This window comes from Tetrapisispora phaffii, chromosome 3 (genome assembly GCF_000236905.1).
Source record: "Tetrapisispora phaffii CBS 4417 chromosome 3, complete genome".
NCBI classification, from domain to species: Eukaryota; Fungi; Ascomycota; class Saccharomycetes; order Saccharomycetales; family Saccharomycetaceae; genus Tetrapisispora; species Tetrapisispora phaffii.
Genome location: NC_016522.1, coordinates 340,632 through 366,376, shown reverse-complemented (window position 1 = coordinate 366,376; position 25,745 = coordinate 340,632). Strand labels below are relative to the sequence as shown.

At 32.0% G+C, this 25,745-nt stretch overlaps 11 protein-coding genes and 1 non-coding gene across 12 annotated transcripts; 10 read left to right on the top strand and 2 right to left on the bottom strand.

The window, feature by feature from the left end:
- Positions 1-477: 477 nt before the first annotated feature.
- On the top strand, positions 478-549 carry TPHA0Ctrna5E. Its single transcript has one exon. It is a non-coding gene; the product is annotated as a tRNA-Glu (tRNA).
- A 202-nt stretch (positions 550-751) lies between these two features.
- EGH1 (hydrolase) lies at positions 752-3,004 on the top strand (the record flags this gene model as incomplete). The annotated part of the gene is made up of 1 exon (XM_003684701.1): positions 752-3,004. One exon carries the CDS (start codon positions 752-754, stop codon positions 3,002-3,004), a length of 2,253 nt encoding a protein of 750 aa, XP_003684749.1.
- A 123-nt stretch (positions 3,005-3,127) lies between these two features.
- PRI1 (DNA primase subunit PRI1) lies at positions 3,128-4,378 on the bottom strand (the record flags this gene model as incomplete). The annotated part of the gene is made up of 1 exon (XM_003684700.1): positions 3,128-4,378. One exon carries the CDS (start codon positions 4,376-4,378, stop codon positions 3,128-3,130), a length of 1,251 nt encoding a protein of 416 aa, XP_003684748.1.
- A 666-nt stretch (positions 4,379-5,044) lies between these two features.
- On the top strand, positions 5,045-5,632 carry PRE1 (proteasome core particle subunit beta 4; the record flags this gene model as incomplete). The annotated part of the gene is made up of 1 exon (XM_003684699.1): positions 5,045-5,632. The coding sequence occupies one exon, from the start codon at positions 5,045-5,047 to the stop codon at positions 5,630-5,632; it is 588 nt and encodes a 195-aa protein (XP_003684747.1).
- A 424-nt stretch (positions 5,633-6,056) lies between these two features.
- PRP22 (DEAH-box ATP-dependent RNA helicase PRP22) lies at positions 6,057-9,512 on the top strand (the record flags this gene model as incomplete). Its single annotated transcript, XM_003684698.1, has 1 exon — positions 6,057-9,512. The coding sequence occupies one exon, from the start codon at positions 6,057-6,059 to the stop codon at positions 9,510-9,512; it is 3,456 nt and encodes a 1,151-aa protein (XP_003684746.1).
- Positions 9,513-9,881: 369 nt separating this feature from the next.
- On the top strand, positions 9,882-10,232 carry MSL1 (U2 snRNP complex subunit MSL1; the record flags this gene model as incomplete). The annotated part of the gene is made up of 1 exon (XM_003684697.1): positions 9,882-10,232. One exon carries the CDS (start codon positions 9,882-9,884, stop codon positions 10,230-10,232), a length of 351 nt encoding a protein of 116 aa, XP_003684745.1.
- An 829-nt stretch (positions 10,233-11,061) lies between these two features.
- FAA2 (medium-chain fatty acid-CoA ligase FAA2) lies at positions 11,062-13,323 on the top strand (the record flags this gene model as incomplete). Its single annotated transcript, XM_003684696.1, has 1 exon — positions 11,062-13,323. The coding sequence occupies one exon, from the start codon at positions 11,062-11,064 to the stop codon at positions 13,321-13,323; it is 2,262 nt and encodes a 753-aa protein (XP_003684744.1).
- Positions 13,324-13,750: 427 nt separating this feature from the next.
- BIM1 (microtubule-binding protein BIM1) lies at positions 13,751-14,770 on the top strand (the record flags this gene model as incomplete). Its single annotated transcript, XM_003684695.1, has 1 exon — positions 13,751-14,770. The coding sequence occupies one exon, from the start codon at positions 13,751-13,753 to the stop codon at positions 14,768-14,770; it is 1,020 nt and encodes a 339-aa protein (XP_003684743.1).
- A 218-nt stretch (positions 14,771-14,988) lies between these two features.
- On the bottom strand, positions 14,989-17,343 carry AFG3 (AAA family ATPase AFG3; the record flags this gene model as incomplete). The annotated part of the gene is made up of 1 exon (XM_003684694.1): positions 14,989-17,343. The coding sequence occupies one exon, from the start codon at positions 17,341-17,343 to the stop codon at positions 14,989-14,991; it is 2,355 nt and encodes a 784-aa protein (XP_003684742.1).
- Positions 17,344-20,872: 3,529 nt separating this feature from the next.
- On the top strand, positions 20,873-22,057 carry TPHA0C01510 (HMG-box domain-containing protein; the record flags this gene model as incomplete). The annotated part of the gene is made up of 1 exon (XM_003684693.1): positions 20,873-22,057. One exon carries the CDS (start codon positions 20,873-20,875, stop codon positions 22,055-22,057), a length of 1,185 nt encoding a protein of 394 aa, XP_003684741.1.
- A 641-nt stretch (positions 22,058-22,698) lies between these two features.
- Positions 22,699-23,061, top strand: SRB6 (Srb6p; the record flags this gene model as incomplete). Its single annotated transcript, XM_003684692.1, has 1 exon — positions 22,699-23,061. The coding sequence occupies one exon, from the start codon at positions 22,699-22,701 to the stop codon at positions 23,059-23,061; it is 363 nt and encodes a 120-aa protein (XP_003684740.1).
- Positions 23,062-23,662: 601 nt separating this feature from the next.
- Positions 23,663-25,309, top strand: DSN1 (MIND complex subunit DSN1; the record flags this gene model as incomplete). Its single annotated transcript, XM_003684691.1, has 1 exon — positions 23,663-25,309. The coding sequence occupies one exon, from the start codon at positions 23,663-23,665 to the stop codon at positions 25,307-25,309; it is 1,647 nt and encodes a 548-aa protein (XP_003684739.1).
- Positions 25,310-25,745: the final 436 nt, after the last annotated feature.

The following is a 25,745-nucleotide window of genomic DNA, read 5'->3' as shown; positions in this document are numbered from 1 at the left end:
ATTCATCCTCCTAAGATCTTTAGTTGCTGTATTGTACATCTGTGTTTATCGCGTAGCCATTTACATTGTAGTGAGAAATTTTCACCTACCACTTGGAAGATTGTTCTAGACCTTCTTTCCATTAGTAAGTGATCTATTAGTTCTGGACTCAAAGTGTCATAAACTCTTAGTTCTGTCACATACACTACAATAATTCTGACATCAAGACCTTCTTTTCATTAGTAAGTGATCTATTAGTTCTGGACTCAAAGTGTCATAAACACTTACTTCTGTCACATACACTACAATAATTCTGACAGTTTCAGTTTTACAACAATAGTCCCGTATAGAGGTAATATCTGGTATCGTATATTCACTTATACGACCAGTGTCATTTCCAACAATATTGACATCGACAAGTTATACAAGCACTCGTCCTAAGGCCTACCAACTATTACGTAATAGAATCCTGGTACAAGTAAATTTCGTTAATTATAATCCGATATAGTGTAACGGCTATCACATTACGCTTTCACCGTAGAGACCGGGGTTCGACTCCCCGTATCGGAGTTTATTTTTACTTTCCTTGCTTTTAAAGTGGACCACTTCGTATAAGAGCCATTGTTGCAACTTATCAACCAGTTGTTAGAATTAAAATGATTAAAATGAACTTAGTTACTTTATAAAGGAACTTCATGATCAGGTTTTTTTGTTGAACTAGTTTAGTAATGAAAGAATGTTTCCATCACACCGATGACTACAACACTACGTCATGCCTGGTAAAATAAATATTGATTTAAATGGTAACTTTTGTGATTCAAAGGGAAATATTATTGTGCTACGAGGTGTTAATCTTGACCCATCTGTTAAGTACCCATCCAATTCATTTAGTTCTACCCACTTTGGAAGTTTAAAAGATGGACTCGGTAATAATTTTTATGATGATGCCGATAAGGTCAGCTATATAGGGCATCCCCTTTCTCTTGAAGACGCTGAAGTTCATCTAAACAGATTGAAGTCTCTTGGTTATAATTGCATTCGTTTGCCAATCACATGGGATGCATTGGAACATGAAGGACCCGGTATATATGATTATGCATTTATGGATTATATTATTGACCTGTTAAAAAAGATCCAAGATATTGGAGGATTATACGTTTATTTAGATCCACATCAAGACGTTTGGTCCCGTTTTGGGGGAGGATCCGGTGCTCCATTGTGGACATACCATTGTTGTGGGATGAAACCAATAAATTTTGAGTCAACTGGAGCCGTTATTCTTCATAACTCTTACATTGATCCAAAAACAGGTAACGAATTTAAGGGCAATAATTATCCAAACATGCTATGGCCCACAAATTATTCAAAACTGGCAAGTCAAACAATGTTTACGTTATTCTTTGCAGGTAAAGATTTTGCGCCAAAATGTGTTATCAATGGAGAGAATATTCAAGATTATCTCCAGAATCATTTTATAGACGCATTTTTGGAGTTATATAAAAGAGTACAAGAAACTGCGCCTTCTTTGATCTCAGAAGATGTTTTAATTGCATTAGAATCTATGAATGAACCAAATATGGGCTTTTTGGGTGAACGTGATCTTGGAATTATTCCTGCTGAAAGAGATTTGAAACTAGGGCCTACACCAACTGGCTTTCAGAGTTTTATATTGGGTGAGGGTATGTCGAGTAATGTATGCACATATAATTATGGAAAACTGGGGTTTGTGAAAGGCAAAGATATTAAAATAGATCCAAAGGGTAAGAAAGCTTGGTTGGCAAAGGAGGAATGTGATGTTATTGATAAAAAATATAATTGGATCAGAGGGTCAGAATGGGTACCTGGAACATGTATTTGGAAACTTCATGGTATTTGGAAACATTCTGATGCCAGAAATCCAGAACTTATTAAACCAGATTATTTTTATAATAAACAATCTGATAATTCTCAACAATCTGAAAAAATAGATGAAAAATTCTTTATTAATAATTATTTTGTGGATTATTACTCGAAATTGTATCATAAGTTTAGAGCAATATCAGAAACTGGATTATTAATTATGCAGCCACCACCATTAAAGGAACCTCCCATTTTAAAAAATGCAGACTGTATAGATAACAACACTATTCTGGCATGTCACTTTTATGATGGTATGACATTGATATATAAGACTTGGAATAGAATATTCAATGTAGATACATTAGGTATAACCAGAAAGAAATATAGCAATCCGGTGTTATCCTTGTCTTTTGGCGAGAATAACATAAGAAAATCGATTAAGCTACAACTGAAACAAATGGTTGAAGAATGTAAAACTCATATAGGTGCTAATGTGCCTGTCATGTTCACAGAAATTGGAATACCTTTTAACATGAATAATAAAAGCAGTTACGATGATGGGAATTATAGTCGCCAAATAAGAGCTTTGGATGCATTACAATTTGCTTTAGAAGATTTGAATATATCTTACAGTCTATGGTGTTATTGTCATTTGAACTCGCACAAATGGGGCGATGGTTGGAATAATGAAGACCTCTCAATATGGTCAGCAGATGATATGCAACTTAAAAATAGCAAACTATTGGATATTCCAAATTCCCCTATAAGAAATATGGCGAAAAGTAGTGTTGATTTAGTTCAATATGACCCATCAATGAAAAATTATGATGAACAATTAATTCTGATTGAAAATTTAGATTTACAGGGTTTCAGAGCCTTAGATGCGCTTATAAGACCGTTTCCATTAAAAATTAACGGAAGTTTTAGACATGCAGCCTTTCTTCTTAAAGATACTTCATATAGGCTGGAAATTGATGGCAATTCTTCAAAAGATAATACATCCTGTACTCAGATATATCTACCGTTGTATCATTTTCCTATTAGCAACATAGATATAAGTTCATCGACAAATAAAGTACTGCTTGATGCTAATAGACAAGTGTTATTGTGGTATCATAAAGATGGACTGCAATATATTAAGATTGAGTTAAAGAATAGGAGTCAGAATTCCTGTACCATATCTTAATGTGGCATGCATGCATTTATTAAATATTTTGTGTATACATAAATAAAGTTGTATCATTTTTAAGTATAATTTGATTTTACAAGGTTTTTGGAACCAATGAATATGTGGATGAAGTCAAGACATTCAAAATTCTACATCTTCTGGTGAATCTTCGTCACGCTCTCTTTTTAGCGCTTCATGTTCATTTTTTATTACCCTTTGAACAAATTCTTGAAATATATTAAGAAATGGTTGTAATGATGTTTCTTCTACCTTGTTATTATGTTGTTCCATCTCACTTTGTAACTTAATTAATTTTGGAGCATCATCCGGGGTGAAGTTTTCATGAATTGGCACACAAACATTACCGGTGGCAGGATGGATGCAAAACGGTGATTTCAATAAATGGATTGTCTGTTTTGTGACTTCAATATCTAGTTTTGGATATAATGTTGCAATGACAAGATCTTCTTTACCTTCACGCAATCTAGCCAAATACTCCTGTCTCCTTGCGTTACTCTTGAAATTTCTAATGATATTATTTGTTGCAATTTGATCAATGTCTGCCCATTTTTCTTTACTCGACCTATTAGGATTAGAAGCCCAATAAGAGTCTAATGCTTCTATTAATTGTTTATCATGAAGACCCTGTAACAATGTTTCAAGAGCATTCTTATCATCCTGCCAAGGGTTTTGTTCTTCTAATATCACTTCTACGAAATAAGGCTTTAAAACTTCTAATGATCTAGCTAAATGAGGATGGTAAGGTCTTCTTAATGCTTGTCTCTTATTATAAGACCTGTCTCTAACAACGTTTACATAATCTAAAACATTTCTTCTTTGATTGTCATTCATTAGCCTTGCACGCTTATCACTGACCCAACAATGGGCACCTCTTCTTCCTGAGAAAACCCAAATAAAATCTTTAAACCCAAAATCTTCTATTAAAGTCAATTCCATTACTTTAATTGCAATGGAAATAAATTTCCAACATTTCTGGCAAACTTGTGCTCCTGAACAACATGTTCTGAAAGCATCATAATCATCCATATCGATATCGAAAACCAATTCTTTTTCTAACGGTTTCATTTCTGATTTCAAAATCGAATCTCTTTCCTTTGGAGGTTTGTTATAAACAGCACCGACTTCAAATCTATCAGGATTTGATTTTTCTATTGTGGCTTTAAACTCTTGTGCAGTCGAAAAAGAATTATATCTCTTATAAGCACCAGATCTAAAAGCCATGGCAAACTCTCTGTTGACTATATCATTTGTTGGTTTATTAGAATGGTTTAACCAATTGAATATAGTTTTAAATGGAAACAATTGCTGATAGTAATATTGCATATCGGATGAACTTGGAGTAGAACTTCCAAATGAAATAACCTCTGCCATTACGTTATTTGGGATTATAACCGTCGGGACTATTATTGCTACGTCAGATCTTTATGACAGATCTCAATTAACCTTGGTTCTCAAAAATGTTGATTTGATTATTGATACTACAGAATCATAGATAGAACAATTTAGCGATATCTAATTCTAATAAATGATTGTGATTACTTAAATAATCTAACATTTATTACAGATCGCTCATTCGAAACTTTACGCGTAAACCTTATATGTTATATTTCACGTGAAAGTTGCGATTCATGATATTCACACATTCATTACCCGCACATACTAATTATTTTTTCAGATTAAAGGATTCTGTTAAATTTGAACATTTAAGATTTTTGTAGTAGTGCTAGTGACAATAATAAGTTGATAATATTGGGTGGCAAAAGATTGAAGATCGTTATATATAAAATAGAAGAGGTATATAGTATTTAAAGGGTCAATCGAAGTATATAGTTGAAACCATCTTGAAATATCATTAGGGTGTTATAATAAGTTTTTTGTTTAACTGAATTGGCACAAGCTGAATTGTATTATTGACAGTCGAATTAATTTTGTGCAATAAAGGTTGACTTTTAATTAATTTGCAGCAGATAGGAAAAAAATATAAGAGGATACTATAACACAGTTGTTTATACGATATAAGATAAGCTTTAATTTATAATGGATATTATTTTAGGTATTAAGGTTAAAGATTCTGTCATATTAGCTACTTCAAAGGCTGTTACAAGAGGTATATCTGTTTTAAAAGATGATGACGATAAAAGTAGAGAGCTTTCAACCCATACATTAATGACTTTCACAGGTGAAGCTGGTGATACTGTCCAATTTGCGGAATATATCCAAGCTAATATTCAATTACATGACATAAGAGAAAATTATGAATTATCACCAAATGCAGTTTCTAGTTTTGTCAGACAAGAATTAGCCAAATCATTAAGAACAAGAAAACCTTTCCAAGTCAATGTATTAATAGGTGGATACGATATAAAGACTGAATCACCAGAATTGTATCAAATAGATTATTTAGGTACTAAAGTTTCCTTACCTTACGCCGCCCACGGATATTCTGGCTTCTACACATTTTCCCTATTAGATCATCATTACAGATCCGATATGACCACAGAAGACGGTTTGAAGTTATTAAAATTATGTATAGAAGAACTAGAAAGAAGGATGCCTGTAGATTTCAAGGGAGTGATAGTGAAGATTGTCGATAAAGAAGGTATTAGAGTAGTTGACGACCTTTAAATTCAACAGCATTAAAATAGACACACATACGTAACTGTAGCCATATATGTGTATTTACAGTAATAAATAACATCATTGTTTATAATTTTTAGTATTTGCAAACCAAATAAATATATAATGGAATTAAAGGTGAAGTCGTTCTCTATGAATAGATTATTTCAAGTAGTTGCAGCTGTATGTATAGGAATTATCAAAGGCAATATTGTTAATCCGAATAAATTCTTGCAGCATCAAAAAAGTTAAAAATGTAAAATAATAAACAGAGATGAGATTAGTTATTATGAGATGTAATATATATATATGTTGAATTCACTTATATATATATATAAGACTATCCAGAGGCGGAATCGGTATGATAATAGCTAATATCAAGATAGATAAGTCCTAATCAGTATATTTTTTATTTTGTAGCTGAGCAAGAATCATGTCTATGCAAAAGGAAAATATTATAAAGATATTGGGAACTGATGATGATACTGTAATAAATTTTATCAAAAATATTAATGGAAACAGTGAAACTTTGGAAGAATTTCAAAAAAAGATAAAGAACTTAGATGTTGGCCTTTCTTTGGAGAATATAAATAAACTGTATAACCTTTTAAATGAAGTTCATAGCATACCTGTAGAAAATAATGATAGAACTCAACAGTCCCTTGTTAATTACACAGATTCTGGAAAACAAACTACAATTAATGATAGAATAAATGATATTTTACAAAGAGAAATCGGTATAAATGATATTTATGTTACGAACTTCATCTTAGATATTATGAATACTTCTAAAGATTATGAAAGTTTTGAGAAAAAAATGAATGATCTTGATGTTGGAATTTCTACACAAAATATCAAGAGTTTATTTAAGTTAAAGGAACCAAAATCTAATACAATAGAAAATAATATAACACATATAAAATGGGGTGATTTATCAAAAAACAAAAACACAGTGTCAGAGGTAAAGTTCAATCCATTTTTAAGTAAGAAGCAACAACCTCAAGATATAAAGGTTAATGGTATATTGAAAGGAAGAGTACGAAAAATTACAAGCTTTGGATGCTTTATAAATATAAAGACATCTCAATCTGAGAATAAAGATGGGTTACTCCATATCTCTGAGATGAGTAACGAGAAAATAGGTACACCGAATGATTTAGTTAAAACTGGTGACATGGTATGGGTAAAAATAATAACAATTCATGAAAATGGTAAAATTTCATTAAGCATGAAGAATATTGACCAGCAATCGGGGAAAGAAATTATTAACGAAGCAAATATTGGTCAAGATGAAAGAGGAAGGAGCAAGGAACATAAAAAAGAAAATATTAGACGAAGAAAACTAACATCTCCAGAAAGATGGGAAATACAACAACTTATTGCTAGTGGAGCTGCCTCTATTGATGACTATCCAGAATTGAAACTTGAGACAAAAGTCCAAGTTGATAAGCACTATAGACAGAAAGACGTAACATCTGTACAGAATCCCGATAAACAAGTGAACTCGCAAGTCGACGAGGATGAACCTGTCGAAATTGAGTTAAATCATAACTGGAAACCTGCATTTTTGAAAAATGAAACTAAGAATATTTCGAAAAAGTTTGAAATGCCTAAAATCAACAATGTCCCTAAAGGTTCGATGAGAAGAATAGCAATGGGTGAGTCTCAATTAATGAGGGAGCATAGAGATCAAAAGTTTAAAAAAAAAGCGTTGGAGCAGGAATTACGATCTTACATTAATATGGATGATCCCAATAAAGATCCCGAAGAAATCAGAAGAAAAATAAAAGATTTGAAGGAGAAAATGGTGTTAACTGAATGGGAAAGAAATAGAATGGGGAAGAAAATCAGATATGGTAAAAGGTCATCAAAGCCCATTAGTGTACAAAGACAATCTCTACCTGTATTTAAAATGAGATCCGAATTGATTCATGCAATTCGAAATAATCAATTTTTGGTTATTGTTGGTGAGACAGGGTCTGGTAAAACAACTCAAATTACACAGTATTTAAACGAAGATGGGTTTGCTGATCATGGTATAATTGGATGTACTCAGCCCCGTAGGGTAGCAGCAGTTTCTGTAGCAACTAGAGTTGCAGAGGAATATGGTTGTAGATTGGGTGACGAAGTAGGATATACTATTAGATTTGAGGATGTCAGTTCACCAAAAACAAAAATTAAATACATGACAGACGGTATTTTACAAATTGAGGCATTGACTGATCCATTGATGTCCAAGTATTCCGTTATTTTGCTTGATGAAGCACATGAAAGAACAGTTGCAACAGATGTCTTGTTTGCACTGCTTAAGGATGCTGTTAAAAAGCGACCGGATCTTAAGGTTGTAATCACATCTGCTACCCTGGATTCAATGAAATTTTCTGAATATTTTGATAATTGTCCAGTTATAACTATTCCAGGGAAGACTTTCCCTGTAGAAGTCCTTTACTATGATGCACCAAATATGGATTATATCGAATCATCGTTGGACACAGTAATGCAAATTCATATAAATGAAGGTCCTGGAGATATTTTAGTTTTTCTAACTGGTCAAGAAGAAATTGATACATGCTGTGAGATTCTATATTCCAGGGTCAAAGAACTAGGTGATGCAATAGGGGATTTGATTATTCTGCCCATTTATTCTGCGTTACCTAGTGAGTTGCAATCAAAAATTTTTGAGTCAACACCAAAAGGAAGCAGAAAAGTTGTTTTTGCCACTAATATTGCAGAAACATCTATTACTATAGATGGTATTTATTATGTCATTGATCCGGGGTTTTCGAAAATCAATATTTATAATCCAAAAGTTGGTATAGAACAATTAGTGGTATCACCTATTTCCCAAGCACAAGCAAATCAAAGAAAAGGTAGAGCAGGTAGAACTGGACCAGGTAAATGTTATAGATTATATACAGAATCGGCATTTTATCATGAAATGAGTTCCACGACAACGCCTGAAATTCAGAGGCAAAATTTATCACATACAATTCTGATGCTTAAAAGCATGGGGATTGAAAACTTATTAGAATTTGATTTCATGGACCCTCCTCCAAAACACATTTTAATATCTGCTTTAGAAGAACTGTATCATTTACAAGCTTTAGACACAGAAGGGAAATTAACTTCATTAGGTCATAGGATGTCTCAGTTTCCTATGGAACCTGCTTTATCTAGAACATTGCTTTCATCTGTTAAGAATGGATGTTCTGATGATATTATTACTATAATTTCAATGTTATCAGTACAAAATGTGTTCTATAGACCTAAGGAAAAGCAACAAGAGGCCGATCAGAAGAAGGCAAAGTTTTTTCATCCATACGGAGATCATTTAACACTCCTAAATGTATTCATAAGATGGAAACAAGCCAATTACAATGAAAATTTCTGCACAATGAATTTTTTGCACTACCGTCATCTGAATAAAGCTAAAGATATAAAACAACAAATAACATTGATTTTTAAGAAATTAAATTTAACCATGACTGTTTGTTATGGGGATCCGGACTTAATTCGTAAGACCTTAGTCTCGGGGTATTTCATGAATGCAGCAAAGAGAGATTCACAAGTAGGATACACTACTGTTGTTGGTAATACTTCAGTAGCGATTCATCCTTCTAGTTCACTGTACGGGAAGGATTATGATTATGTCATCTATAATTCATTGGTATTGACATCCAGAGAGTATATGTCACAGGTCACTAGCATAGAACCTCAATGGCTGTTAGAGTGCGCTCCACATTTTTATAAAAAAATTAATCAAAATTCGATGTCAAGAAAAAAAATCAAGATTGAACCATTATATGACAGGTATTCAAAAGATCAAGATTCCTGGAGACTAAGTTCAATTAGACAATCACGAGAAAAAGCTCTAGGAATTAAGCGTTAGATATTTATAATCATATGTTTGTATAGTAAGTTTTATTAAGATATAGCAACGATACAGTACATAAATCAGCATCATTGTACATTATTGTCCCAGTGACATGCATATATGTTAGTGTTTTTACCACTTACTTTCATTGTTAAATTGTGTCGCGCCGGGTAAACAGCATTATTTCAATTAATTTATCATTTTTGAAGAATTCGTTAAACTTTGCAATCAAACAGGCGATGAGTTTTATGTTTCCTACTCTTAAACGTAAGAATTGTATATATTAATATGCACATACACAATAAATATGTTAGTCAAATAAATGACTTAGCAGATGTTTAAGTCGAAAAAATTAATGGTACCATAACAAAATTAGAAAAAGATATGACTGAACCAGCTAAGAAGAAACAAAAAACTACACCCGGACAAGTGGCACACCCAAAGGACAAGCCCAAAGGTACTAAAAAATCAATTCCTAAAAGTACACTATATATTAATAATCTATCTGATGGGATAGGATCGAAAAACTTGAGAACAAATTTATTTCTACTGTTTTCAGTCTACGGGGAGGTTATCAAAATTTCAGTGAATACAAAAAGACAAAGAGGGCAGGCATTTATTAGAATGAAAAATGTCGATCAAGCAAATCTCGCAAAAGTTTCGTTAAATGGAGAAATATTCTTTGATAAACAACTGCAGATAGAATTCAGTGCAAATGAAATGAAGGCTGTATAAAACAGCACTTTATTTACATTCAAAATATCCCATTTCAAATATATATATATTTGAAATAAGGACTCTTAGCATATGGAACATAACATCCCATAGCAAAAAACAACCATCATCCCCCAGCATTGAGCATTGGTGTCACTAAGATTGGGATATTCTAACATTTTCTAAAAGTTAATAAAACATTACGAACCTTCATTCAAATAAGGTTATACAAACTTCTAGAATCATCAATTGACAGAGACAAACAAATACATTAATTATTCTTAATTGTATATATATGACAATATTGTGTCCATCTATTATTTGATTTTCGGGGACTTTCGGGTATTAACTCTGTTTCTGCATTTTCTCCAACACAAGCCAACGCTTTGGAAGAGCGAAAAAAGAATGAAAATTGAAAGTGGAGAAACGGTAAATGACATTTCCAATATTATTTAAAATGCGTGACTGGCGGCTAATGTCATTAAAAGATTTACTAATAAGCTATATTTTGTGGTTTTTAAGGAGGAGATTTGATGGAAATGACTTTAAAGTTAATAATATATCTTGTTATAAAAGCTAAGCCGTATTTGCTTTTGTTATTCTCATTAGTTGGAGATACGATTATGTTACTTTTAATATATATACTGTCATAACCGGATGGCTCCTATATATTACTATAACTGAATACCTGTTGTTAATAAAACAAGAGTAATTATTAATAATAATACTAACACTAATATCAATATATATATATATACGTGTATATATATATGACCCATTGAAACTAAACTTAAATTGAAGAATTAATCATACATTGAAGATAATTATTTTTCACTGATTTATATCAACGATGGGAAACCAAAATAAGAAAGATTACAGTTTGGTTGACTTGATTAATAACGATCCTAGTTATAAGGGATTAAAGAAAAATTTGGATGGTTTTAAAAAAGGTTCAGATGAATATTATCTTCAATTATTTGACGAATTGCCGTTATCTAGTTGGCCAGATTACAAGACATTTCTTAAGAACCAAGCAATCCAAATCAATGATCCATTAGACATCATGGATGAAAACACAAATGAATATAGTAAAACTTTTAGAAGTTCATTATCAAAAGATAATTTAATCAGTTGTTTTGATACAAAAGGAATGGCTACCATTTACGACCATTTTCAGTTCATAGTGAGGAATTTCCCGGATAATGATTGTTTAGGCGTAAGACCCACTAATCCAGAAACGGGAGAACTAGAGGAATTTTATTCGTATCAAACTTATAAGAAAGTTAATCAACGTGCTCAAGACTTAGCTAGCGGTATTATGACTATTGTAAATTCGAAAAGAAAGAAAAAATTGTCAAAGAACGATTTTATTGTGTCAATTTTATCTTATAACAGACCGGAATGGGCTTTATTAGATATTGCATGTCAATTTTATTCACTGCCAAATACTTCATTGTATGAAACATTGGGCCCAGAAACTTCAGAATATATTCTTAATCTAACAGAGACACCAATCTTGTTTTTTGCAAAGAGTAATCTCTACAAAATTATTGATATGTTACCAGATCTCAAATATTTGAATACTTTGGTTTGTATGGATGAACTTCCCGCAGAAGAGTTAAACATATTGAATTCTTCTATTTTGGGAAAATTTACTAATATTAATAACGAATCGATAACATTGTTCAATTTTAGTGATGTTGAAAATTTAGGTAAAATTAGTATCGTCCCAATTTCTCCTCCAACTCTAGATGATTTATATACTATTTCGTTTACTTCAGGTACTACCGGTGTCCCAAAAGGAGTAGAGATGCTTCACAGGAATATTTCTTCAGGAATTGCATTTGCTTTTTCTATATTTAAAACACCAGAACATAAAAAGGGACTACAGTTGCACGATATATGTTTTCTACCACTTGCACATATCTTTCAAAGAATGATATTAGCCTATGATTTATCTCGTGGTGTAGGAATTGGATTTTTACATAAGCCAGATCCTTTGGTACTAGTTGAGGATCTTCAGGTTTTAAAACCAGATTTTGCGTCATTTGTTCCAAGAATCTTAACTAAATTTGAGACAGGAATAAAGAATGCTCTAGAAAAATCAGGTTTTCAGAAAAATGTTGCTTCTAACATTATTAGTAATAAAAAAACTAGAGTTACAGCTAGAGGCGGGCATGATAGATCTGTTGTTAATTATTTGGTCTACCATAGGATATTAATAGATAAAATTAGAAAATCACTGGGTTTGTCAAATATCTCCTATGTCGTCACAGGATCAGCTCCGATCTCTAAAAGCACTTTGTTGTTTTTGAAAAGTTCGTTAGATATTGGTATAAGACAAGGTTATGGCTTAACTGAATCTTTTGCAGGAATTAGTTTATCAGAACCATTTGAGAGAGATTTTGGGTCATGTGGTGCTATAGGTATAAGTTCCGAATGTAGACTGAAATCTGTACCATCAATGGGTTACAATGCTAAAAAGGACCTGAAAGGCGAATTACAGTTACGTGGGCCCCAAATATTTACTAAATATTTTAAAAAACCAATTGAAACTTCAGAAGTTTTAGATAAAGATGGTTGGTTTTCGACCGGTGATATTGCTTATATTGATGAAAAGGGAAGACTCTACGTCATTGATCGTGTAAAGAATTTCTTTAAGTTGTCCCAAGGTGAATATGTTGCACCAGAAAAAATTGAGAACATATATCTTTCATCTTGTCCATTAATCACTCAGATATTTGTGTACGGTGACTCTTTGCATTCATATCTTACTGGTATAATTGGTATAGATGTGGAAGCAGTTAATAAATTAATGAAGGAGGAGTTTCCGGAGATGTCGACATGGAATGATGAAACTCTAATTTTGAACTTAAATACAAACAGCAGTATGAGAAAGAAGTTATTGGTACTAATAAATTCCTACTTGAAGACACTCCAAGGTTTCGAAAAATTGCATAATATTAAGGTAGGAATTGAACCGTTGCAAATAGCAGACGATGTCATAACCCCAACGTTGAAGATTAAAAGAGCTAAAGCTAGTGTTGTCTTTAAAGAATCCTTAACAGATTTGTATAATGAGGGATCATTGATTAAGAATGGAAATTTGTAAATACCTTCTAAGAATCAAGTTACAAGATTTCAAGTCATGTTCGGTTTATTAAAATAATTATATAAATTTAATTGTATATTAAAAATTATCTGTACGTTAATATATTCATTTTGTTACATTGTTTCTATTTTCTTTCAATTTAATGGTCATTATATACAGAAAGAGTAATTTTGCTTTTATGCGTTTCAGAACTTTACTACTAAACTGCCAAATTTGAAATAACGCGTACAACAAATACACATCGATTAGATCTACTATTGAAAACAATGATATTTATGAAAGTATTGAGTTCTTAAATATACAAACAGTCTTTCTATTGTATATAATTTATTTAAATTTTAGTAATTTAAATGGTTTAACTAAAAAATCCAAGAACTATTATTTAAGGCAGGTTTCTATTTGAAGTAAATACGTTAAATTGACAAACATGAGCAACATTGGTGAATCACGTACGGATCTATTGAACTGGCTAAATGAACTGTTGCAATTAAATTATAGAAAAATTGAAGAATGTGGTACAGGTGCAGCATATTGTCAAATTTTTGATTCTATATACGGAGATGTACCTATGCACAGGGTTAAATTCAACGCAACAGCTGAATACGATTTTCAAACTAATTATAAAATATTACAAAGTTGTTTTACAAAGCATCAAATTGAGAAAACTGTGTATGTCGATAAATTAATAAAATGTAGGTTTCAAGACAATCTCGAATTCCTGCAATGGACAAAAAGATTTTGGCTTCAGAATAAAGATGAGGCCCCTTATGATCCTAATTCTCGCAGAAAATTTAAATCGACTATTTCTAGTACTCCAAATACATCTAACAATGGTGTAATTAAAAACAAAAAAAGCACATATGGTTTATCAGCTTCATCTAATGCTGCTAATATAATGGGTTCTAGTAGAGTGTCATCGTTTGGTGCATCTAGAAAAGCTTCTAGTGAGCAGCTATTGAGTTTGCAAACCGAATTATCAAACTCACACATGAAAATTACTAACTTAAACGATGAACTAACTAATTACAAAAATTCATTAGACATAATGGAAAGAGAACGTGCCTTTTACTTTGGAAAGTTAAGAGATATTGAAATTCTTGTTCAATCAACAGAAGATTTAATAAAAGAAGGCATTTACAATGCTAATTCTAATTCAAATAGTGATGAGTTATATAAGTTCATCAAAAAGGTTCAAAAAATTCTATATGCAACTGAAGAAGGTTTTGAAGTTAATGATGGAGATGAGGGTAGAATAGAGGACAAATACGCTACTTCTAGTGATCAGCGTCATCAAAGCGCATCTAATGATGTAATTAATAATAATGCTAATGATAACGACAGAAATAATGAACAGCTTGGGCTAATGCCTCCAGCAAGCATGGGGACTGAAATTGATACCACAAATTTAGCATCACAAAATTTAATTATAGATGAAGAAACTTTCTGATTAAGAATTTTTGGCAATAAACAAAATTAATAAATGTACGGAAGCCTCATAATATATATAAGGTAGAAACATTGTGTAACTAGTAATAACATATCAGATATTTAATTTAATTTCCTATTTACATATAGTTTATATCGATAATAATGAATATTATGTGTTACTTAAGAAAACTAATCGTTTTGTATGCAGTAAATTCATAAGGATGCACTACTTTCAGATTAATTTGGGGCAGGAGAAATATTCCCTTCCGGATCCTTGGGATTTTTGGCAATCTGACTGTTTGCGCCTTGTGGGTCTAAGTACTTCTCAAATGCAGCATTTCTTTCTGGGAAAGGTCTAGGTCCCAACAATCTAATCATGTCCTCTCTTGTTATAGATTCTTTAGTTAAAAGTTCATTAGCGACTTTATCAACCTTCTCAATATTTTCCGTTAATAACTTTTTACAGATTTCATGTGCTTCATCAATTATCCTCTTGATTTCTAAATCAATAGTTCTTTCGGTCTGTTCACTAAATGGTTTATTTACTTGATAGCCGCCTTGATTAGCATCAGTATCATAACATACGTAACCAAGCTTTGGTGACATACCTAATGCGGTAACCATTGATCTAGCCATATTAGTAACCTTATTAAAATCATCATGAGCACCACTGGTAACTGATGGGAAATGTAACTCTTCTGAAACCCTACCGCCTAATGTCATAACCATCCTATGTTTAAATTGTTCCTCTGTATATAGATAACGGTCGTCAGGTAGATATTGAGCATAACCTAAAGCACCTTGACCACGAGGTATTATACTTACCTTTAACAAAGGATCAGCATACTCTAGGTACCATCCACACACAGCATGACCAGCTTCGTGGAATGCTACTGTCTTTTTCTCTTGAGGCGATAAAACTCTGGATTTTTTCTCCAAGCCCGCAATAACTCTTTCGATTGCTTGCTCAAAATGTCTCATTTCAACATATTCATCATTATATCTGGCAGCAATCAAAGCAGCCTCATTACACGCATTTGCAATGTCTGCACCAGCAAACCCAGGGGTTAAAGCGGCTAACTTTCCAGCTAGCATTTCTTTGTCGTGTTTAGTTTTCAAGAAAGAAGGATCTAAATTCAATTTGGAAAGATGGACTAGGTAAATAGATTTTCTACCTTCGACATCAGGTGGATCGATTTCAATATGTCTATCAAATCTCCCAGGTCTCATCAGTGCTTTATCCAAAACATCGGGCCTGTTTGTACCAGCAAGGACAATAACTTGATCTGAAGTTTGAAAACCATCCATCTCAACAAGAAGTTGGTTTAAAGTTGCTTCTCTTTCATCATTTGCACCACCCAAGGCACCGCCTTTACCACGTTCTTTACCGATAGCATCAATTTCATCAATGAAAATAATTGAAGGTGCCATTGTTCTAGCCTGTTCGAATAGATCACGTACTCTTGAAGCACCAACACCGACAAACATTTCTACAAATTCAGAACCAGATACAGATAGGAAAGGAACACCAGCCTCACCTGCCGTAGCCTTTGCTAATAAAGTTTTACCAGTACCAGGAGGACCAGATAAAATTGCACCTCTTGGAATTTTAGCTCCCAAGTCTGTATATTTCTTTGGGTTTTTCAAAAAATGAACAAATTCCATAATTTCTTGTTTTGCTTCATTGCATCCAGCAACATCCTTGAAAGCTACTTTTATGTCAGTTTCTTTATTAAATAACTTTGCCTTGGACTTTCCAACTCCAAAGATTCCACCACTGCCACCCATGTTTGGATTAGCGCCACCTGGATTCATTTTCTTTGTGATGTAATATAAACCACCTAGGAGTATTAAAGTAGGGACAAATGGGAACAAATAATGGAAAAGTGAATATCTATCTGTAAAGATGATAGGTATTCTATCCTTAGCGGAGATATTAAGTTTGTTTTGAACTGCTTCCATTTCTTCTTCAAACACCGGTACAGATCCGATTGTAAATGATACAATAGTTGGGTTATTGCCTGTGCTTAATGCCGAAATAAGTTCAGCTTCTACTAGGTATTTATTTATGACATATATTTTTTTAACTAAACCTTTCTCCAAATACTTAATCTTGAAATCTTGGAACGTTAATGGCTCGTTTAAATTATTGTCACCACTTGATGATGTCATTGCAAACATGAAAGAGAACCCTATACTCAACAGCATTGTATTTAGAAATTCTCTTGACTTAAAATAATTCATTATATTTGGGGGTTCATCTTCATTTTGACCACTTTTTTTACTATTTTTTCCCTTATTATCTTGTTGATCCTTCTTCTTGTCGCCATTTGAATTATCATTAGAATTATCTTGTTTTAGTGCATATTGGGTATTTTTAAAATTTGTATAACTTGAAACATGAAAAGATCTTGAATGATTTAGAATATTTATTACTGATGCTCTATTTGTCAGATTAGGGAGTTTAGTTGTTTTTATCAAAGTTAAGCTGGTGAACTGACTCTGGATACTACTCGATATCCCTCTTTTAAAGGCTATATTAGATAGGTTTCGACTTAAAAGAAGGCCCTCCTTTCTATACATGTGAATCATTACTTTTTATGTAAAAGAACGGATGAACCTTATTACAGTGTTTAAATAATCTAGATATGTGAATATTTGCAGACAATCTCTTAATTTGAATACAACAAAAAAGATATAATCACCTGTTATAACTAACAATAGCTTAATAAAATTTCAAAGTGACTTCTAAAAACCTTATTCGAGTTGAAGCTAAAGCATTTATATTAGTCAAACTGTATACATTAATTGAAGACTAATTAGAATCCCGATGTTTTATTTTTCATATGTTGGGTACGTTCGTATTAAAAGCGCAATATCATTGTGCACGTATGCTGGGTTATATAATAATAAGCCGCGCATCGTTATTTGACATTAAAGCAAAGAAACCAAAACGACAGTAAAGCGAATGCGTCTGTAAATATTATTTTGTTATTTAAATTTATTAGGTGACAAGGTATTTATAAGAAAGAGTAAAACTAATTGCTTTGTCCTAGTAAGCGGAGATCAAATTGATTTTAAAAAGTACTTAGACATCAAGAACAGAGTTTTTAACTGCTCAAATAAAAGAATTAGCCATTAGAGAAAGTTTAATATTACATAGACTTGAAGTGCAATTAACCATTTCTTTTGCAAAAACCGTTATATATATCACGGGCCGGCAAAATCGAGAACCTATAAAGAATCTCGGATCTTATCTTTTCAGATCTTGTAGCTTAATTTTAACGCTATTGATTACAGATCTTTGATACTGAGGCTGAGGGGTAATTGACAACGACTGGAAAGGGCCGTTCTTACTAATTCAAGGTGTGCCCAATATTGTATTATATCTGTGAAATACATAAAGCTTTTACTAGGCCTGACTAATGAGACTATTTGACATACCAATAAATAGACGGAACATGGTCTGGTTGCCGGATGGTGGATTAGCCCATCCGTCATGTTTTCAACGAGAAAAATACGGAGAATAATAGTTGTCTATCAAATATGACGTTAAGTAACTTTTATATAGTGCATACGGCAGTTACTATAAGTGGGTGTTCTTGTGGTACCGTTTTTTTTTGAAATTCTTGGCGCTTAATTCAACGTCATTTGCCATCCCTGTAACGGTAAAAATGATGGATGCAATGAACAAGGAATATATAGTAACGTGTATATAATTTGAAAAGAAACACCTATTGGATTAGAAGACAGCATTCTATATATACGAGTTGGGGTGGCATAAGGGTAGGAGGGTGGCGTAAGTTCCTAGATAAATGCAAGTACAGATCGTGGTGTTACGCTTTGCTAATTTTCCCTAATTAGGATTTCGAGAAACGTTACCAGATTTAAAACCGTGACAGGTAGTTAAGATAGTAGAATAGAGTACCGAGTGGGGAAGAAGATAAACGGGAGGGCGGACGAAGGCTGTGGTCATCGTTACTACGAAAACGGAAACTGTAAAAAAAACAGAGAAGAAAGTCTGCATCTTGCATGTGCATATGTCTGTAATCCAAAAAAAACCAAAATATTATGTTCTACGATAAAATGTGTGTATTAATTCAAGCGCGGGTTTATGATATTTGGGGAAAAACAAGAAATAAAACAAAATAGGGAGTACTGTGGCGAAGTGGGTTCCGGATGCTGTTTCCAATTACCCTTAGATTATATAGATATGAAAAATAAATATATACGTACATAGTATTTGAACAACGTAAATGTTTACCCTTCTACTTATTTACTTATTTCGTAAAGTATTAGAAGTACTGATACCAACTTAGCACGAAACCAGAATGAAAATTGTCCGTGAAAGGATTTCGCTCCACAGACATGTCTGTATACGAATAATAAAAACCAGCTTTCACGATTGTTCCGCGTGATATACTTCCGCATGTGTCAAGATAAAATTATCATATATCTTGTGTTTACTTCTGTGACGAATAACGTAAAAATCGTGATCACCTGTCTTTCTCTAGTGTTTTCTCAACGCTTTGCATTGTTCCTGAGTGATCTCTAAAGCGGTTCTAAAATTGGTCGTTCGCTTCTTATCTGTTTGTATTCATTGCCTCCAATTAAAATGTAAAAGTGGAGAAATGCACGCATATGCACATTTTTGTAGCATCTCGTGAAATTCCTTAGAAGCAATATCTGAGGGCATTCGCCAAAAACTTTTAAAAAACTTGGTGCGTTTATCTATAGTGTCTTTCATTTTATTGACATGCACACGACAAGCGTTAAAACTACATGTTGTCCGTTGACTGAAAAATACCAGTGAATATCTACAGATGTCACAGCACGAAGCGATGGATTATCTAAGCAATGAAATTAATCAGAATGGTACACCTACCTAAGTTGTCTGAGTAAACGCATGTACTAATGTTACTGTGTTTTTCGTATTCCTTTTTTTTTACTTATTGTTTCGCTTGCCAGCACTTAAAGGTGGGCACAAATGCTTTTAATATGAAATTTTCAATTTAAAGTGAAAGAGAGACATATTTTCAAATTCTTTTAAACTTTAAAATATTGCCATTTTAGAATATAAACATCAGAACATTTCTATTTTCATTGTAGTGAAGTTTCTTTAAAATAAAGTTTTAGCATGAACAAATTGTGTGTTGCTTCAAAGTCCCTCAATAGTGTTTCTCCAAAATATTGAAGTTATTATTATAATTGACACGCAGGAGTAAAACCCAAACGAATCGATATTAATAACGAAAACAACAGTAATAGAAATAGTAATAGCATGGTTTCATAGGTATACTAAAAATTCACACTATCATTATCGTTCAAGTGAAATACTTTTGTTTGTGTGTGTCATTTTTTGAGCTTCGATTTAACTAGATCTTGAATGAAAAAAAAAAAGTTTTCTGAGGTTATGAGAATCTCAAGAATAGTAATTGCATAAAAATTAGTGCAAGTTTGTGAATGATTTTTAAAGTATGAGATACTTTTCTAATTTCTTAGAATAACTATTTACGCTCATCATGAAACTTGGCATATAGATCGCTGTGGAATTAAAAATATCATCCTTATGTCAAAAACCTTAAAACCATATAATTTTACAGAAATTCACTAATCTAATTGATACTTGTGTCTCTCCATCTTGAACACAATAACTAGTACGCAATGACAAAAGCTTTCATTTGATATTTCATGTTAAAGACTTCTTTGTCTTCACTAAGATTATAACTAAGGATCTGCCATAGAGTGTTACTGGAAAGTTTAAAAAGATAAATGGGTACAAATACATGGCATAGAAATGATAGTAATCATATTCGGAACTTATACATCTGAACAGATTCTTAATTTAATAGTAATAAGCTTTTCTTTACTTTGATATATCTAAAACTTTAATTTGGAATAGTATATATAGAGTAAATTAAAACTAATATTATCAACAGTAAATTCCCAAATACTGTATGAGACTCATTTTTACATCTTATAGAAGCATTTTTTCATTTATTTGTGTTAGCTTTAATATTGTTGTTAAACATGGTTTAAATAACAATATGTTTGTAGAGACAATTGAATACAACCAATAATCAATAAACCATAATCAAATAAAAACTTACAATTCTTAAAAATGGAAACAAATATGAATTTACCTCCCATAAGAGATCTATTGTTTACAACGACAGAGCCGTTGACGTCATTTACGGAAAGGCAGACTTCGAACCCTACATTACAACAAAATGGTATTCATCATCAAATGGCATATAGTTCGAACTACGGCATGAGTCCCAGATATCTAAACCCTAGTTACAATTCAACACTCATGGATCCTACATATAAAATTTTAATCCCACCACTTACATCACCAGAAATACATGCATTTAACCCAAGTAGTACACCATTTGTTAGATCGTACTCTAGTCTATCGTCAGGTTTCTCAGAGGCGTCTCTTTTAAAACTTCGTCAAAGTTCAATATCTGGTCAAGCAAACATTAAGAAAGATTATGTCACCACAAAACAAACTTATGAAATGGAACCTTTGAGTATACAAAGACCGCTAATTAAAAGTTCAATGGAATTCAGTAGTTTTCCAAATAAAAATGAAGGTCTTCCCTCCCCTCTATTAGATAATAGTCAACTTTCTGTTAAGCTAGAAACCCCATTAGTAGAATCACCAAAAAAAAGTGACACTCTGAATAAATCTAATCAACTTGATCATCTAAATTCAGTTTTATTAAAACGTTGCAGATGTAGGAACTACACAAAGGCTGGAAAACACATTCCAAGGCCTAGAAATGCTTTTATATTATTTAGGCAACAAATGCATGGCGAAATGTTTGGTAAATATAAAAATTTGTTAGTGTCTCATGGATCATTCAAGACAAATTCTATAATTTCTAAAGAAATTGGTCAAAAATGGAGAGCGTTATCTGATAAAGAGAAGGAACGTTGGCATGAATTGGCGAAAAAGGAAAAGGAGGAGCATAAATTGAAATATACCGATTATAAATATATTCCAAGAAGGACAGAGACATTTAAAAATGCGACAATAACAGAAAATTTCCCCTCTGTTGAATTCAATAACTACAAAAATAAAATAAAGTCAAAGGTTGATGAATTAGGTAACATCAAAACTAACGATAATGATAAGGGTAGAGATAGAAAACTGGAAGAAGGAAGAGAATTATGCGAGTATTGCACTTTACGAAAGAAAGATCTTGTGTCAAATAATAATATCAATGCTTCCAAGAAAAAGAAAGTAATCAAAAAATCTCAAATAAAAGAAGTGAAAACAATCGAAGAAATTCAAGCGTAAAGGAAAATCAATTCTTTCAGCATAAACAAACAATTGATTATTCATAATCCAATTGAATAGTTCTAAAAGAAAACGTTGGTATTATTAATATGTTCAAAACAGTTGGGATTAACTTAGGAAAAACCGTCGGATAGGTAACATAAAACTTTGCAAAATGCAAAAAGAAAACAAAAATTTAGAAGCTTAAAATGCATATGTAGTTATATACATAGGAAAAGGAAAATATTTTTATCCACATTAAATAGCATTCAAATAAAATATCAAAAATAAGTATTAATTGAATTTATATAAGTGTTAATATAGTAATGCATTTTAATAGTTATGGTGACTAGCAGTTACGAAGCTCGAAGCTTTGAAAAATATTGAAATTTAATTTAATTTCTTAGATTTTTATAATTTCGGGATTACAATCGATAACGAGAGTTATTTTGGCTGTTAAATATTGAAAAAAAACATGTATTGACAAATAGAAAAGAATGGATGGTCTTTGATATGAATTAAATGTAGATTATTGCTATGTGCAAGACCTATTGTATTCTGCATAAGCAAAAACAAAAAATCTAGAATTAATAAAAGTTATATCAAGATTGATTTATTTATTTATTTTTGTGAGTGAACATAATTAATACGGTTATAAAGCGATGAGTAACCAAGTTTTATATGAAAGATTAGGACAATCAACTGAACTGATTTCAACTAAATTAATTGAATTGATTAAATATTCCTCGGTCGATGAAACACTAGAAGAAAATGAGGATAAATTTCAAGAGAACTCAAAAATTACATCGGCTACAACAAGTATCCTTATGGTTAATAATCAAACAACTCAGTTAATCAAAGGTATTCAAGATTTATTGGTGCTAAGTAGAACGATAAGAGAAAAATGGTTATTAAACCAGATTCCTGAAGAAACAACAGAACAAGAAGGAATTGACAAGCAAGAGCTGGATAACTTGAAAGAATTATTGAAAAAAACTATGAACGAAATTGTAGGACAAGAATAAGGAAGCTATGTCTTATATAAATACTCGTTGAGAATATGGACATGGTGGATGTCATTTGGAAGAACATATTATACTGAAAATGAATATTGAAACATCTTATGCAAATTACCATCTACCAGCTTGTCGGATCACAAAAGAGAATGGAAAGAAAAAAAAGACGACTTTAAGTTGTATGCTTTGTGTTGTAATATTTTGGTAAGTTTAGGCCAAGTTTAGACATGATTGGATACATTTACTACCCTGTATACTTATTATATCATAGCATAGCATACTGTACTATGATAGATTATGATATACTATCCATTGCATGTATAGTATCGTTACATTACAGTGCTACGATATGTGTATCATTATACACGAATGTGTATACTTCCGAAGCCCATTAGAAATTTTAAGTAAAGCAAAATTAAACCGTTTAAAATACAAAATGTAAACAAATGATTTAATATAGTCAATTGTAAATTATTTTAAAATATAGACATATATATATATGTATTTATAGTCTATTCATTCGAGATAACATAAAATAGATATTTGATAAGGAAGTCTTAATTATTTTCATAAGTAGCTGATCTTTTTCTGCCATTGGAAACCACATTTGATGCCAAAGAGTAGATCATTAGATTTAAAGCCTATCTATCCATTGAGAATGGAGACCATTCCATTATCTGACAAGGTTAAAGAACTCTCTGGTAGTTCTCAAAGTGCAACCAATGTAAATATATTCAACGAAGGAGAAGCTCATTCATCTGAAAATAGAGCAAAAACTTATGAATCAGATGATAGCTTTAAATTTAAAAGGCACAAATCAAATCAGAAGTCTGGAGTACCTACATTAGGGGAAAGGTTAGATAATTTTCAAGATATTCAAAAGGCAAAATGGATGGAGAATTTTAACTCATCTATGCCTGAGTATCAAAATAATAGAGATGACACTAACAGTGACAATGGAGTTGATAAAAGAAGTTCTCAAAATTTTAAAGGAGCACATACTCCTTCACAACAACCATATGTTCCATATGTATACTATTATCCTGTTCCATCTTCATCATATCCAATGCTACCATATAATTCACCTCAAATGCATGAAAATGTTGAGAACCCACAAATGAGAAATGGGGCTTCGGTACCAATGTACTATGCCCCACAGCCTGGTTATTATCCAGAGCAGCCTTATATGTTTTCTCAGGATTCAAATGTTCAGAACAGATTGATGCCAGCACCTCAACTATTTCCACAGTACCATTCGATGAATCCAAATTCACAACTATCACAAAAATCTAAGGATAGAAGGAAATCCATAGCTGATCAAAGAGGCAGGCGTGTCTCAAGAATCTTTACGCAAGATGAACATTTAGGAATTATATCTCCGCATAAGGATGTACCTGCACAGGATTTTTACAGGCATATAGGAAATTCATCATTTGGTAGAGATTTACAAATACGACAACTTTTCAATTGGTGTTCAATAAGGTCTTTACATAATTTAGAAAAAGAAGCTGATCCAAAGTATGATTCTGATAAAAGAAACAGAAATGGAATGAAAAATGAAATCAGAAATTATGACGATTCAAAGATTATCGCCATATCAATTTTGAAGGAATTTGTGAATGATCTCAGAAAAGATAAAATAAATATAAACTGGGACGATACTATGCAGGATAATTCTGATGATGATTACTCCGCTATTGAAGGAGACGACATTGATTCAACTTTTGATGAACACATTTTCGATGATACCGAAGATATCATTAAAACAGGTAATAATGCAAAAAAAGAAATCAAAAAATCAGCCAAGAGAAGAAGCAGGAAAGATAAAAAGGAAAAAGTAAAGATAGCAAATATTAAAAATATAGAAAACCAAAGAAATTTAAATTTATTAGACTCAAAAATTGATAAGTATAAACTGGAAATGGACAATTGGTCTGATACATTAAAATCGCAAGACTGGGAAGCAGAGTGGGATGCATTAGAAAAGGAGGTTGAATTAATGGCTAATGATGAAAATATGATGAGTGATGCTGAGAATCTTCCATTTCAAATATTCGAGGATAAGTTCTTTTCACAAATTGATAAGTTATCATCACACGCTATTTTACTTGAAGCAACAACAAAAGCTCTTTCGGAGCTAACAATGAGCAAAACTGAAATGTTATCACATGAATTCAATAAGCATAATTCTTTTGATAAAACTGAACTCAACTCCAAAGCATTATTAATGGAATTGAGCAATGCATTAAACAAGTGAAAATCACTAAAATATTCTTTGGTTGATAACTACTTGATTATTAGTTAATATAATAAAATCATTAGATTCTATTCTGTATTATCATCAATAAATTGTAACAATATTTATAATTTTTTAGAACAGTTAATAAGTGGAAATTTTATAACATCAAATATTTCCTTGCTAAATATCTTCATTATTTAATGTTTTGTAAAAATTTTTGGATACTTTAGCCTTTTGGAAAGATTAAAATCTCGTCATAAAAATTAAATATAAAATGTTATCATTGATGTTTTTTGTTATACATTTTTATGTAGAATATTACTATTTCTTTGTTAGTGAAGTCGTTACAGTTTCTGGAAATGTCAAATCACTCTCCAGAAAAATGCCATTTTCAGCAGCTAAATCCAAAATACGTTGTCTCTTCTGAAGTTCACGATTTATTAATTTTACCTTA